Consider the following 14,181-nt stretch of genomic DNA (forward strand, 5'->3'; position numbering starts at 1 on the left):
CCTAACCCCACTCAATATTCCACTGCCCAAGTTCATTACACACTTGACACTGATGCTCATCATCAGCCCGAGTTTTATACGAAGTATGCCCCTGCACTCATTATTGTGGCCACCATGTGGTCAAGCACATCACGCCAAGCGATATATTGTGGCTGTAATTAAATGCCGCGGAGAATCGCTTGGCTACCAAAGCCAAACATTCAGGCGGTAGCCTGCTTCTGATTAAAAACACCCACTATGTGTTCAGCATATGTTATTTCTGAGATAAATGGCTGGATCCATCAGTTCTACATATCAAACCACGTTACTTGGTGTGGTCAGGCAGTACTCCACTGGGGTCCTACTTATAAGACGAACGCCTTCAGTGCAATCTTCCAAGGTCCTGGAATCAATGGTTAAGCCATGTTGAGGCATACACCCAGAGTACGGAAGGTGTGTCCTAAAGGCCACCTGTGATATGAGATAGATTGTATGGTTAGTTATGTTTCATGTCGAGATAATTGGGACATATGTTTAAAATAAGGTTAATGACAAGCACACAATCCAGATTCTTAAAAAGGTTCATGGTGTGTGCACAATACTGAGCTCTAAAACGGTACATGGCACATAAGAATCATAAGAAATCTCTACTAAAAGCATATTCTCAGAAAAAAAATGTTTAAATCAAAACAATTTGTTTCTCTTTCTCGAACACGATTTCGTCCCAAACTATATGTGATCTTAGACGCCCCCAAAGTGTTGACACATATGCATTAATGTATTTATGACAGTCACACATCACAAAATGAAATCCAAATGACGCATCCAAAGTACGAAGAAACGTTAAAACCTCATCCGTTTATCTGCAGCTTTGACACCTTTTCCTAAATAATTTGTCTCATTTTCACTTGAAAGAATGATCGTGACACGGAACTGGCTTATTGGCGTCATTATTCCAAGACAACAACCTTAATGAGAACTGGTTGATGAGGAAAATGATCGCGGCACTTGTTAATCTCACAACGAGCTTCGGAGACGAAAAGGTAGGTGTGATTACTCATCTCACTGTCACCATCAATAAGTCCATCTTTACACTGTGTTGTAGATTTCAATTAAATCGTAATGCGTTATCACATGCACGCACGCCCGCCCGCCCGCACGCACGCACGCACACACGCACTCACTCACTATGTATTTTACCAAAACTTTAACATAAAACACAACACTAAATACGTTCTTCAACATGTTTCATCCGCATCCTCAAGGAGAATAAAAGTTACACAGGTTATGACATCAACCGACAGTTACAATAATAACGTCATCAATCCATAATGGTATAATTTCTAACAAACAACTTGAGACAGTTTGGTCGTTTTTGGAACACAGACATCCAGTCATGTAGTTGGACACTGCAAAACAACTTGGATAGAAAACATTTGCTGTGGATCCAAGTATGTAATACAAAAGTTGAAAAAAACAGAGAAGAAAGGCAGAACGAAAATGTCGAAAATCAGGACTTGAGGTTCATAGACAAATAGACAAATCTGTAAACAAGCGAAAACGAATGTGAAGAAAGAAAGTGAACCTACCAAAGAGAAATAATGTCAAGAAGCAAAACTTTAAAATATAAACAACACCTCAAACTCTTTACACTTAAATGTGTAATGCAAAACTAAAGATAAGATACTTTGTACAGCTGAAAATGGTGAAGTACTGGCAGAATCCTTCAAACAGTACACAAAAGGAGGTCGCTCGTCTCTGACGATAGCCATTCTTAACCTAACCAAGGACCTGACCATCTGCCTAAAATGTTTGGAGACATGCAATACGTTATGTCACAAAAACATCAAAACGTGACATTATCACAGCCGCTTTGGAATCTCTGTATTGGCTTCCATTTCAGGCAAGTGGCGGCTGCCAGAAAATAGAAAGAAATTTCAGAATTCTTGAAAGACATGAAATCTCTGTCCTTATCGCAGCTCAAAACATATCTGTTTAAAAAAAAGTGACTTGTGGAAATCCCAAACAGGGCCCATGCTCTCAGTTGCAGTGCATGTTAACAATCTAGTATCATTTCCTCATTAACAAACTGACTATGAACATTGTAACAGTATTCTTAATGTAAGCGCTTTGAGCATACCCCACTGTATGGATAAAGTTCCATATAAAGAATCCTAGTAGTAGCAGTGGCAGTAGCAGCAGTAGCAGCAGCAGTAGAAGTAGTAGTAGTAGTAGTAGTAGAATCCTAGTAGTAGCAGTAGCAGTAGCAGCAGTAGCAGCAGCAGTAGTAGTAGTAGTAGTAGTAGTAGTAGTAGTAGTAGTTGTTGTTGTTGTTGTATTAGTAGCAGTAGTAGTAGTTGTTGTTGTTGTTGACTATGAACATTGTAACACTATTCTTAATGTAAGCGCTTTGAGCATACCCCACTGTATGGATAAAGTTCTATATAAAGAATCCTGGTAGTAGCAGTGGCGGTAGCAGCAGCAGCAGCAGCAGCAGTAGTAGTAGTAGTAGTAGTAGTAGTAGTAGTAGTAGTAGTAGAAGTAGAAGTAGTAGTAGTAGTAGTAGTAGTAGTAGTAGAAGTAGAAGTAGTAGTAGTAGTAGTAGTAGTAGTAGTTGTTGTTGTTGTTGTTGTTGTATTAGTAGCAGTAGTAGTAGTAGTTGTTGTAGTAGTAGTAGTAGTAGTAGTAGTAGTAGTAGTAGTAGTTGTTGTTGTTGTTGTTGTATTAGTAGCAGTAGTAGTAGTAGTAGTAGTAGTAGTAGTAGTTGTTGTTGTTGTTGTTGTTGTATTAGTATTAGTAGTAGTAGTAGTAGTAGTAGTAGTAGTTGTTGTTGTTGTTGTTGTTGTTGTATTAGTAGCAGTAGTAGTAGTAGTTGCTGTAGTAACATATAGCAATTCTTGACACTGAGATTTTTAAGAATAGCAAAACATTGGATAATGACACAGAAGCAGTTCCTCGCGTCACACCAAAAGACGTTTACCTTACAACTTTTCACGACAATTATGTACCATTGTGTCTAATGAAGAAACACGTGGTCACGGGCTTCGAGAACTAAAGGGCTACATATTGGTGGTTGGGTATCCGACAGCACTCAAAAGCAGTTATTGGCAGACAATAAATCAATAGCTTTTAGATCCAGCTATAATTTGTATTAAAACATATTTTAGAAACTTTAAGTATTTAAAAACAGAACAAAAGAATGGAAACTCTTCTAAACTCTGTTGACATTAAACGGCGACGTTCGAATCTCAAAAACACGTGACTTAATTCCAAGACGATCAGTTTAACCCCATCATGGATCGGCCATATGTCGCAACAAATCATAAGCATGAAAACATCGGCTACATGTCAACAATTGATGTAGAATTCAATTCGATCTAATTGCATATGCGAAATACACACTTTTTCTTTTTTTCCACCACAGCGTTGCAGCCTATATTCATATTGTGTTAAAAGTGCTGTGTCCGAGTTGGCTATTGTTGTGATGTCAGGGCCGCTATAAGGATTGTATTCAGTTTGTAAGCATGTCGACTGTGTTGTGCGTGTATATGACAGCATATATGCATCAATGGACCATATCCATTTCGCACACATGAAATGTTCCATTTTTGTAAATTATCAGTAACGATGTTGACAACATTCATAAACACGAACATGAAATAAAACAGCGCAGTCAGAATTATTCAGCTGCATCACAGCAGCCTGTTAATGAAACCTGTTGCAGTTATGAAGCAGACATATACTTGTAAATTGGCAATCAATTAGTGCAAGTAATGCATGCTGCTCATATAATATTCGGTCACGACTCCTTCATATTACGTTCAAAAACACTGTGTACATGTACCTCGGAATGGCCAACCGTGTTACATACGGCAGTCTGACAGGTATCATGTTTGTCGGGATGCATATCGAAATTGATGGCATGCGGCTAGACTAACATAACAGAAATAAAGTTGTCTTAATGAAAATATAGATCTTCAAAACAAAAATGTATATCCAAATAGAGCCCAGAAGTGGAGTTCGCCTCGCCCCCAACAATAGGGAGGAATTAGTCATAACACATATGGGTGTTTAAACAAATTCCGCATACTTCTAATAATGAATCATATATTTCCGGAGATATTGCTTTTTCTGAATGACATCGTCGAATAATGTGTTAAAACATCTACAACATTGGAAAAAGACGGACGGGTTTAACGTTGTCGGACAAAATGTCGGAGTATGTGCCACTTTGGACTTTCTGATTTGTCTGTCATGTTGCTTGATGTCTTGGGCTGAGGCACTCGAGACTTGCCTAGTCAGCGTAGTCCTAAGTTGGATTCAGGGGGTGGCTTAAGCACAAAAGTTGGATCACCATGACCGGGTTCGATTCCCCACATCCATAAACATACATCGTTAGAATACCTTTGTTTGTTTTCTCCGCCTAGATGTGGTAGAAGCAGTGCTAAATACTTGTAATGTGATCTCACTCACTCAGACTTGTTCTTACGTCACGCACGCTACCGACCGTGACGTCACTCTGTCTCCATGCAAAGACATCTCGGTCCAGTGGTGCATTGAAATCCATTGTATGGACACATGTTCCTGACAATTGTTACGTTGCATAACCTTATACTTATGTAAAGTTTGGATGTACCCTCGATCTGTTTCAATGAATCTATTTAAATATGAATATATTAATGAAAAATATCTAAACCGACGGCCATCGTGGTATTGTCCATTTGTTTACCAGCAATTCCCGGATAATGGATGCAATAGGCTTAGGTGTTCTTTCAAAATTTTGAAAAACCTGATTTTGTTTATTAAATGGTATCTAAATAATAATGAAATAGTGGATGTAATGAAAACAGTGACCGATTTAGATCCGTGGATGGACAGTTCCAGAGGAGCCCCAACATCCACATCTAAGCACGTGGATCATTTTCCTCACCGGGCAAAAGTAATTTTGTGTTGACGAAGTTATCGAAGCTATCGAAGTACATCCAGGCATGTAAGCTGGTAGAACTGCCCCCTGCTGACCGCTGTCCGTGGCTTGTGTTACTGACCAAAGCTCTGCATGCAGGTCACTTCTGGCCCCGACGCATACAAGTAGCCACACATTAATTGGTGTTTATCGCCTGTTAATTTCCTTCTGTCTGGCTGTGTTCCTGAAAGGCGTGTTGGCCGGCAGTGTGGATGGCGGACAGCTCTCTGCTGAGACATATTTAATTGCCAAACTCATTTGAACATACGAACTCAAGATATGCTTTGTAAAATTTCCTTTACGCCTCTTGATAATCGACAATACTCATCTTGCCTTTCAGGAAGTGTGTCTTCTCTATCATTTGTAAAGCTGAAGACTTGTTGGTGATTGCAAGCGTTTAATTAATGAGTTTGGTTCAGTATGCGAGCGTTTGTTGTCGTCATGCCTACGTATGGTTTAATGTTTCTATGTGTACGGCTTATATCGTTTAGCGTATCCGAGCGTACGGTTTAAGATATCAGAATCTGTGGTGTCACGTTACCATTCATGTAGTTTCACGTATCTCTTCGAATGGTTTAACGTTTACCTGCCTATGTGTAAACGTATCCGGTATATGTTTTTGCGAATTGTTAAACATATCCCTGCGTATGGTTTAACGTATCCCTGCGTATGGTTTAACGTATTCCTGCGTATGGTTAATGTATCCTTACTTGATGTTTAACGTATCCCTGCGTATGGTTTAACGTGTCTCTACGTGTTGTTTAACATATCCCTGCGTATGGTTTAACGTATCCCTGCGTATGGTTTAATGCATCCCCGCGTATTGTTTAACGTATCCCTGCGTATGGTTTATTGTATCCCTGCGTATGGTTTAACGTATACCTACGTGTTGTTTAACACATCCCTGCGTATGGTTTAATGTATCCCTTCGTATGGTTTAATGTATCCCTGTGTTTTGTTTAACGGTTCCCTGCGTATGGTTTAACGTATCCCTTCGTATAGTTAAATGTATCCCTGCGTATGGTTTAATGTATCCCTGCGTATGGTTTAACGTATCCCTGCGTATGGTTTAACGTATCCCTTCGTATAGTTAAATGTATCCCTGCGTATGGTTTAATGTATCCCTACGTATGGTTTAACGTATCCCTGCGTATAGTTAAATGTATCCCTGCGTATGGTTTAACGCATCCCTGCGTATGGTTTAACGTATCCCTTCGTATGGTTTAACGTATCCCTTCGTATAGTTAAATGTATCCCTGCGTATGGTTTAACGTATCCCTTCGTATAGTTAAATGTATCCCTTCGTATGGTTCAATGTATCCCTGCGTATGGTTTAACGCATCCCTTCGTATGGTTTAACGTATCCCTGCGTATGGTTTAACGTATCCCTGCGTAAGATTTAACGTATCCCTGCGTATGGTTTAACGTATCCCTTCGTATGGTTTAACGTATCCCTTCGTATAGTTAAATGTATCCCTGCGTATGGTTTAACGTATCCCTTCGTATAGTTAAATGTATCCCTGCGTATGGTTTAACGCATCCCTGCGTATGGTTTAACGTATCCCTGCGTAAGATTTAACGTATCCCTGCGTATGGTTTAACGTATCCCTTCGTATCGTTTAATGTTTCCCTTCGTATTGTTCACGTATCAATTCGTATGGTTTCACAAATTCCTAGGTAAGGTGAAACGTATCACGAGACGATGATAATATAGGGAGCAAAAAACAATGTCTGTATCGATTAGAGAATTCTTTTTTGAAACGACTTTATATTTTCTTTACCAATTACACTTGATGTGGAACTGAGTTGTCAGAATAAAAATGGGAAAGACACTTCATTGGATTATATTCCAGATCCTGCTCCGGAAAAAAAAAGAAGAAAGCATACATTATTTTTAGCCGGTAGCTAAAATATGACCTGTCGAGCGATGAAACAAACAAATAAATCATGAAACAAATGATTTCTATAAGCATAGGCGCACAGCCTGTTCCTGTTTTATGCACACATCTACACAATAACTGATCACAGTGTTCTCTGCAGGAGAAGTATGCAAACCTAACCAAAACTTCAACACATTCCCCAGGACATACTTCTGAATCGAAATTAGATTCATATTTAAAATAGGCTACGGTATTCTTTCAATATCTGCAAGTCCAATAAATAATTTCGCACTAATGCTTTGTCGTGTAAAGTTGCTCATGGTGATTCTAAGGAATTGTGTAATTGCCCGTCACCGACAGCCATATGAAACCTTTCGATCGATATTTTTTATGACAATTTGGCATGAGTATCAAACTAAAATATACAGCTAAAAAAAAGTTAAAGAACCCCGGATTCATCCAAAAACAGTACAATGCACAGCGGGCATATTCATTACCATCAACAATTAACAGATAGAGATTATGAGCCGAATATGTATTTGTATCATCAATATTATATATTAGGAATTTAACTATTTTTGATTGTCTCTCGCGAGCTCTTTCTTTGCATAATACCTTTTATGCCGAATAATATGTACAACAGGACGGTACATTCGACTGGTAATCTATAATTGTCAATTCGGGGATTTTGAAACATTGAATGATAAATAATATTATTGGCAGTGCATATATCAAGTCATTTCATCAGTTTTGTAAACAATTGAATGATATAAGATATTCGTTTCAGTGATGCTTTGGTGAGAATATTCTTGGTTTCGAGAGTAGTCCAGACAAATCAGGACTTGTCATGATGGAGTGAGTGAGTGAGTGAGTTAGGTTTAACGCCGCTTTTAACAGTATTCCAGTTATATCACGGCGTGTCAGCTTAATGTGGGAGGAAAGCCCGAAGTGATGCAGGTCTGAGACGTTTACCACTTCGATGAAACCAACGAGCACGGGTATGGTGCTGACAAACCAAGAAACATAATCGGGGCGAACCGAGATTCGAACCCACAATCATAGGTTTCTGGCGTGCCCGAGGGACGCAACTCTGCACAGCGAATCGCGGCGCCTTAGACGACTGGGCCAACCGTGCCCCCTGTCATGATGGAATCTATTAGATCTGGTATGACGTGGGTACATGGTGAGTTTGGGTAGCCAACTGCACACGAACTGACCGCAGTCATTGATGCTTGTGACCAATACCGCCAGCTGTTCTAGTCGAGGCGGTATAATAGACGCAAAGAGACATGCAAATGACACAAATGAGTTAGCGACGTCGATTAACACGGGCAGGGTGTGTAAGTGATGTCAGTTTGCGATTGACGTTGTCCACCATCTGCAGTTGACAGACCAACGAGTGATCCGGTCAGTCCAAGATGAGACATCATTCTTGCGCCGAAGCATTTGCTGCAATGATTGCCATTTTTCTGCACAACGAGTGAGTGAGTGAGTGAGTTGGGTTTTAACGCTGCTTTGATAAGTATTCACGTTACATTACGGCGTCGCAGCTTAATGTGGGAGGAAAGCCCGAAGTGATGCAGGTCTTAGACGTTTACCACTTTGGTGAAACACTCGAGCACGGTAATGATGCTGACAGACCTAGAAACATCCAATCGAACAGGTTTTAAGCGTACCAAAAGGCACGCAACTCTCCATGGCGAATTGCAGCGGTTCCGAACCAGAATAACCAGCCAGATTTGCATGTTTGAATTCATAGTACTATTAATAAACTCGAATTTATGTAATAGAAATGTGCCCCATGGGGATTCCGGGTTTGAATGGGTACCAATGTTGGTCATAAAAGGCGACTAAATGGGTCAGACCCGGGGCTTTGGTTAGCGCGTCATCTACGTGGATCGATGCTCGTAATATCAATTACTGGGTTGTCTGATCAAGACTAGATTATTTATGACAGGGTGTTGTCATATTGCTAGGTTATAGGGGTGTGTGGCGTTAGACAACTTTAAACACAAAAATACTATGTGTTCTTTCCAAGGGATTCAGGGGCATTTGTGTGCCCACTCTTGAAAGTGGCGTCAAACCAAAATTACTCACTCACTCGGATTCCCGGGAAGAATGGGTGCCTATCATCCTATCTGAGGGTCGGGTGGTTACAATGTCAGACCTGGCTCATTGGGTCGGGTTGCTCTAGGGGTCGACAAGCATTAGGTACGACGTACTCGAGACCCCTTTCTCGGAATTCCTGAAATTGGTGTATTTGTAATTATTTTTTCAAGTTCTACCGCTAATCCTTTAGATAGACCACTCTGATCCTCCAGTCATATGTAAGCATTCTTTGACAGATGCATTCACAGTGAAGGCTTCATCAGTTCAAAATGTTCTCTAAAAGTTCATACCGCTTTCGTGGCCCGGAGGAGAGGGGAAGGTCCGGGGTTCGATCCCAAATGACGTTAAATTATGGTACTTGTTGTACCCTGTCTGGCGCTCGGCATTAAGGGGCTAAATCAAGGACTTGCCGGCTCGGAGTCAGTATACTGTGTCTGAGTGGGATATCCATGTTAAACTGCGGCATGGTATCTCAGTGAGCTAGCACTATAAATCGGCATCAGTCCGGACTAGTACACACACACACACACACACACACACACACACACACACACACCTGCATGTACGTCGCTGTATAAGTGCAATAATTTTGGACGCGACGTGTAACCCCATTTCACCTCATCTCACCTGAACGTTCAGCTGTCTAGGTGTAAAAGGATATATTATGACCGCATCAATAAAGTGATACGACAACGTGACTTTTACGAGTTACTTCCCCTGAACTACTTCGTATTTCGGGTCGACTGATGTTTTATATATCATACCCTCTGAGGATGCGAATGCATCTTAGAACTTTAGGTTTGTGGAAAACTTTGTTAAGCCGCTGTTGATATAGTAGATCAATGAAAGTCAGTGTCTTTAGCTATTAGTTTATTTCTGTGTTTCAATATGCCCAAAAGTATATACCCTTAAGGTACCCAGCAAACTGTTTGTCGTAAGAGACGACTAAATCATGTCGGTGGTCAGGCTGTCCACTTCGTTGACAACGTGTCATCGCATGCCGACGACGTGGGGCGTTGCTCATAATATCAATCACTGGTTTATGTGGCCCAAACATGATTATTTACAGTCATAAAGCGAGGACTGCAGTGCAGAACTAAATAACAAAACACAACATATCAAGTCGTTGAAAATGTGTTCAAAAGTCTGGAGTCTTGAGTCTGAAAAGTTGTTTATTCCAGTGTTTTCAATTTAAAAATGCGGGGATAGCGAGCTCGGCAAGGAGAGTGCTGGTCCAGATCCTACGAAGGTAATTCTTCTTAGACCATGTATTCTTTCAAAGACGCGTATATTGTTCGGGGGTTTGTGTTTTATATTGCAGAATATTCGTTGCTGAATATCGTATATCTCGTTCGTATTTAAATCAATACTGATTTTTTCTCCTCAGCAGATGAAGACAGCCTTGAAGATAAGGGAAGAATAGGAGCGGAATGCCCCGGGTCTTAGATTCTTATAATTTCGCAAACCATCGGCGTTATCTTGAAGTCGCGGTGTATTTTGGGTTTATTAGATCAGTAATGTTTTTTTCATCAACAGTTTTAGGTTGCCTGGCGACGATTTAAAATCCTAAGGTGCTGTGAAGCACTCAAATAATGTAATGATGTGTGTGATTTCTTGCAACCTTTTTATCCAGGTAGAAGCATAATATTTGAAATTCTAAACCTAATAATACAACACAAACACATGTCATATCGTACTTTTTACGTGGATGTACATAAACCCACCACAACCCGACCACTATCTGAATAAACTTATTAACATTATGAGAGGTGGGTGAGTGAAAGTTGTTTAACGCAACATATCAATCAACCTATGCTTGTCGTAAGAAGCGACTAATGGGATCGGATGGCAGGCTCTCTGACTTGGTTGATGCATGTCATCGTATACCAACTGCGTAGATGGATCCTCATGAGCGGCGTTAAAGAACAAACAACATCTGTATCACAGCGAGTCTGGTCGAGGGAAACTAATAATTGATACCAACATGATCTACATGTGACAGTGACATGCTGTATACACATTACACACTGTACCTAGTGGGTTGTATTTTAGGCAGTTCTGGGAGCGGTATTCTATGGAATACTGTAAGGGGCATTCTCGCGATCTCGACCTTTGGAAACGAGGTAAATATGCCCAAAACACGAGATATGCCCAAAATCTCGCGATCTCGCGATCTAGCATTCTCGTGTTTTGGGCATATTTACCTCGTTTCCAAAGGTGGAGATCGCGAGAATGCGAGATCGAGAGAATGTCCCTTACAGTATTACATAGTATTCGTCATCAGCCGTGTTTCGTTTCGAATGTACGCACCGGAAGTGAAGATTTATCCGGGGAGACAACTCTGTCTAATTTCCTTAGGGTTTCTAATTGAGCCTATAGCTACCCAGGTGGTGCTTTCAAACACTGATACAATGTATGACTCTCGAGTCTGGTTCTTCCATCGTGTTTTTTTTCTGAAATGTTGCAAACGTCGACGTGAAATACGAAACGATGTAAACAATGTAACAAATGTTATATTTGGGATTGCATTTTTTTTTGTAAAGTACTAACTTCAATACTATTTTGGTTGAGTCCCATCCGGATTTCGAACCCATACTCTTAGAAGCACGTAATCGCCAGGGTCCAAAGTCAGCTATCTCCCACTCCCACTCCCACTCCCACTCCCAGTCCTACTCCCACTCCCACTCCCACTCCCACTCCCACTCCCGCTCCAACACCTACTCCCACTCCTACTCCTACTCCAAGTCCTACTCAAACTCCCACTCCCACTCCCACTCCAACACCTACTCCCACTTCTACTCCTACTCCAAGTCCTACTCCAACTCCCTCTCCTACTCCCACTCCAACTCCCACGCCTACTCCCACTCCAACTCCCTCGCCCACTCCAACTCCCGCTCCTACTCCCACTCCCGCTCCCGTTCCCGCTCCCACTCCAACTCCCAGTCCCACTCCCGCTCCCGTTCCCGCTCCCACTCCAACTCCTACTCCCACACCTACTCCAACTCCCACTCCCACGCCCACTCCCACTCCCACGCCCTCTCCCGCTCCCGCTCAAACTCCCGCTCCTACTCCAACACCTACTCCCACTCCCACTCCATCTCCTACTCCCACTCCAACTTCGCCGCGAATAGCTGCAAAATTGCTGATGCGGCGTTAAGCAATATTCACTCACTCACTCCCACTCCCACTCCAACTCCCACTCCAACTCCCGCTCCTACTCCCACTCCAACTCCCACTCCTACTCCCACTCCAACTCCTACTCCCCCTCCCAGTCCTACTCCTACTCCCTCTCCTACTCCCACTCCCACTCGCACTCCAACTCCTACTCCTACTCCCACTCCTACTCCCACTCCTACTCCTACTCCTACTCGCTCTCCAACTTCTACTCCTACTCCTACTCCCACTCCAACTCCTACTCCCACTCCAACTCCAACTCCTACTCCCGCTCCCACTCCTACTCCCGCTCCCACTCCTACTCCCTCTCCAACTCCTACTCCCGCTCCCACTCCAACTCCAACTCCAACTCCCACTCCCACTCCCACTCCCACTCCCACTCCTACTCCTACTCCCACTCCAACTCCTACTCCCACTCCCACTCCCACTCCAACTCCTACTCCCACTCCTACTCCCACTCCCACTCCAACTCCAACTCCTACTCCTACTCCTACTCCTACTCGCTCTCCAACTCCTACTCCTACTCCTACTCCCTCTCCAACTCCTATTCCCACTGCTACTCCCACTCCAACTCCTACTCCCACTCCAACTCCAACTCCTACTCCCACTCCCACTCCAACTCCTACTCCCGCTCCCACTCCAACTCCAACTCCCGCTCCCACTCCCACTCCCACTCCAACTCCCGCTCCAACTCCAACTCCTACTCCCACTCCCACTCCCACTCCAACTCCTACTCCCGCTCCCACTCCAACTCCAACTCCCGCTCCCACTCCCACTCCTACTCCCGCTCCCACTCCAACTCCAACTCCCGCTCCCACTCCCACTCCCACTCCAACTCCCGCTCCAACTCCAACTCCCGCTCCCACTCCCACTCCCACTCCCAGTCCTACTCTCACTCCAACTCCCTCTCCCACTCCTACTCCTACTCCAACTCCAACTCCAACTCCCACTCCCACTCCCACTCCAACTCCTACTCCCGCTCCAACTCCAACTACCGCTCCCACTCCCACTCCCACTCCAACTCCCGCTCCAACTCCAACTCCCACTCCCAGTCCTACTCTCACTCCAACTCCCTCTCCCACTCCTACTCCAACTCCTACTCCCGCTCCCGCTCCAACTCCAACTCCAACTCCCACTCCAACTCCCTCTCCCACTCCTACTCCTACTCCTACTCCTACTCCAACTCCTACTCCCACTCCCACTCCCACTCCAACTCCAACTCCTACTCCCACTCCCAGTCCTACTCCCGCTCCTACTCCCACTCCAAGTCCTACTCCTACTCCCACTCCTACTCCCACTCCCACTCCCACTCCCACTCCCAGTCCTACTCCCACTCCCACTCCCACTCCAACTCCTACTCCCGCTCCTACTCCCACTCCAACTCCTACTCCCGCTCCCACTCCTACTCCCACTCCTACTCCCACTCCTACTCCTACTCCAACTCCTACTCCTGCTCCTACTCCCACTCCAACTCCAACTCCTACTCGCACTCCCTCTCCAACTCCTACTCCCATTCCTACTCCCACTCCAACTCCTACTCCCACTCCCACTCCCACTCCAACTCCCACTCCGAGTCCTACTCCCACTCCTACTCCCACTCCTACTCCCACTCCTACTCCCACTCCAACTCCTACTCCCGCTCCTACTCCCACTCCTACTCCCTCTCCAACTCCTACTCCAACACCAACTCCTACTCCCACTCCCAGTCCTACTCCCACTCCCACTCCCAGTCCCACTCCCACTCCCACTCCCACTCCCACTCCCACTCCTACTCCCAGTCCTACTCCAACTCCTACTCCTACTCCCACTCCTACTCCCAGTCCTACTCCTACTCCCACTCCTCCTCCCACTCCCACTCCCACTCCCACTCCCACTCCCACTCCAACTCCTACTTCCACTCCCAGTCCTGTTCCCTCTCCCAGTCCTACTCCCACTCCCACTCCCACTCAAGTCCGACAACTCCGATGTAAACAATGGATGCTGTTAACGTGGCCAAATTGACAGTAGGTTCGTTCACTCACTCTGCTCTTAGTTTGTTTCCATTACGAGGGAAGAAATATGGGTACTGTTATACCA

The 14,181-nt window shown here is 43.8% G+C and overlaps 1 protein-coding gene across 1 annotated transcript; it reads left to right on the plus strand.

The window, feature by feature from the left end:
• The first annotated feature begins 974 nt into the window (after positions 1-974).
• LOC139479360 (uro-adherence factor A-like) lies at positions 975-14,075 on the plus strand. Its single transcript, XM_071262218.1, has 3 exons — positions 975-1,022; positions 11,551-12,054; positions 12,204-14,075. Exons 1-3 carry the CDS (start codon positions 975-977, stop codon positions 14,073-14,075), a joined length of 2,424 nt encoding a protein of 807 aa, XP_071118319.1.
• Positions 14,076-14,181: the final 106 nt, after the last annotated feature.

The sequence above is a fragment of the Haliotis cracherodii genome, unplaced genomic scaffold, assembly GCF_022045235.1.
Source record: "Haliotis cracherodii isolate W230 unplaced genomic scaffold, xgHalCrac1.p SCAF_4, whole genome shotgun sequence".
Lineage (NCBI taxonomy): Eukaryota > Metazoa > Mollusca > Gastropoda > Lepetellida > Haliotidae > Haliotis > Haliotis cracherodii.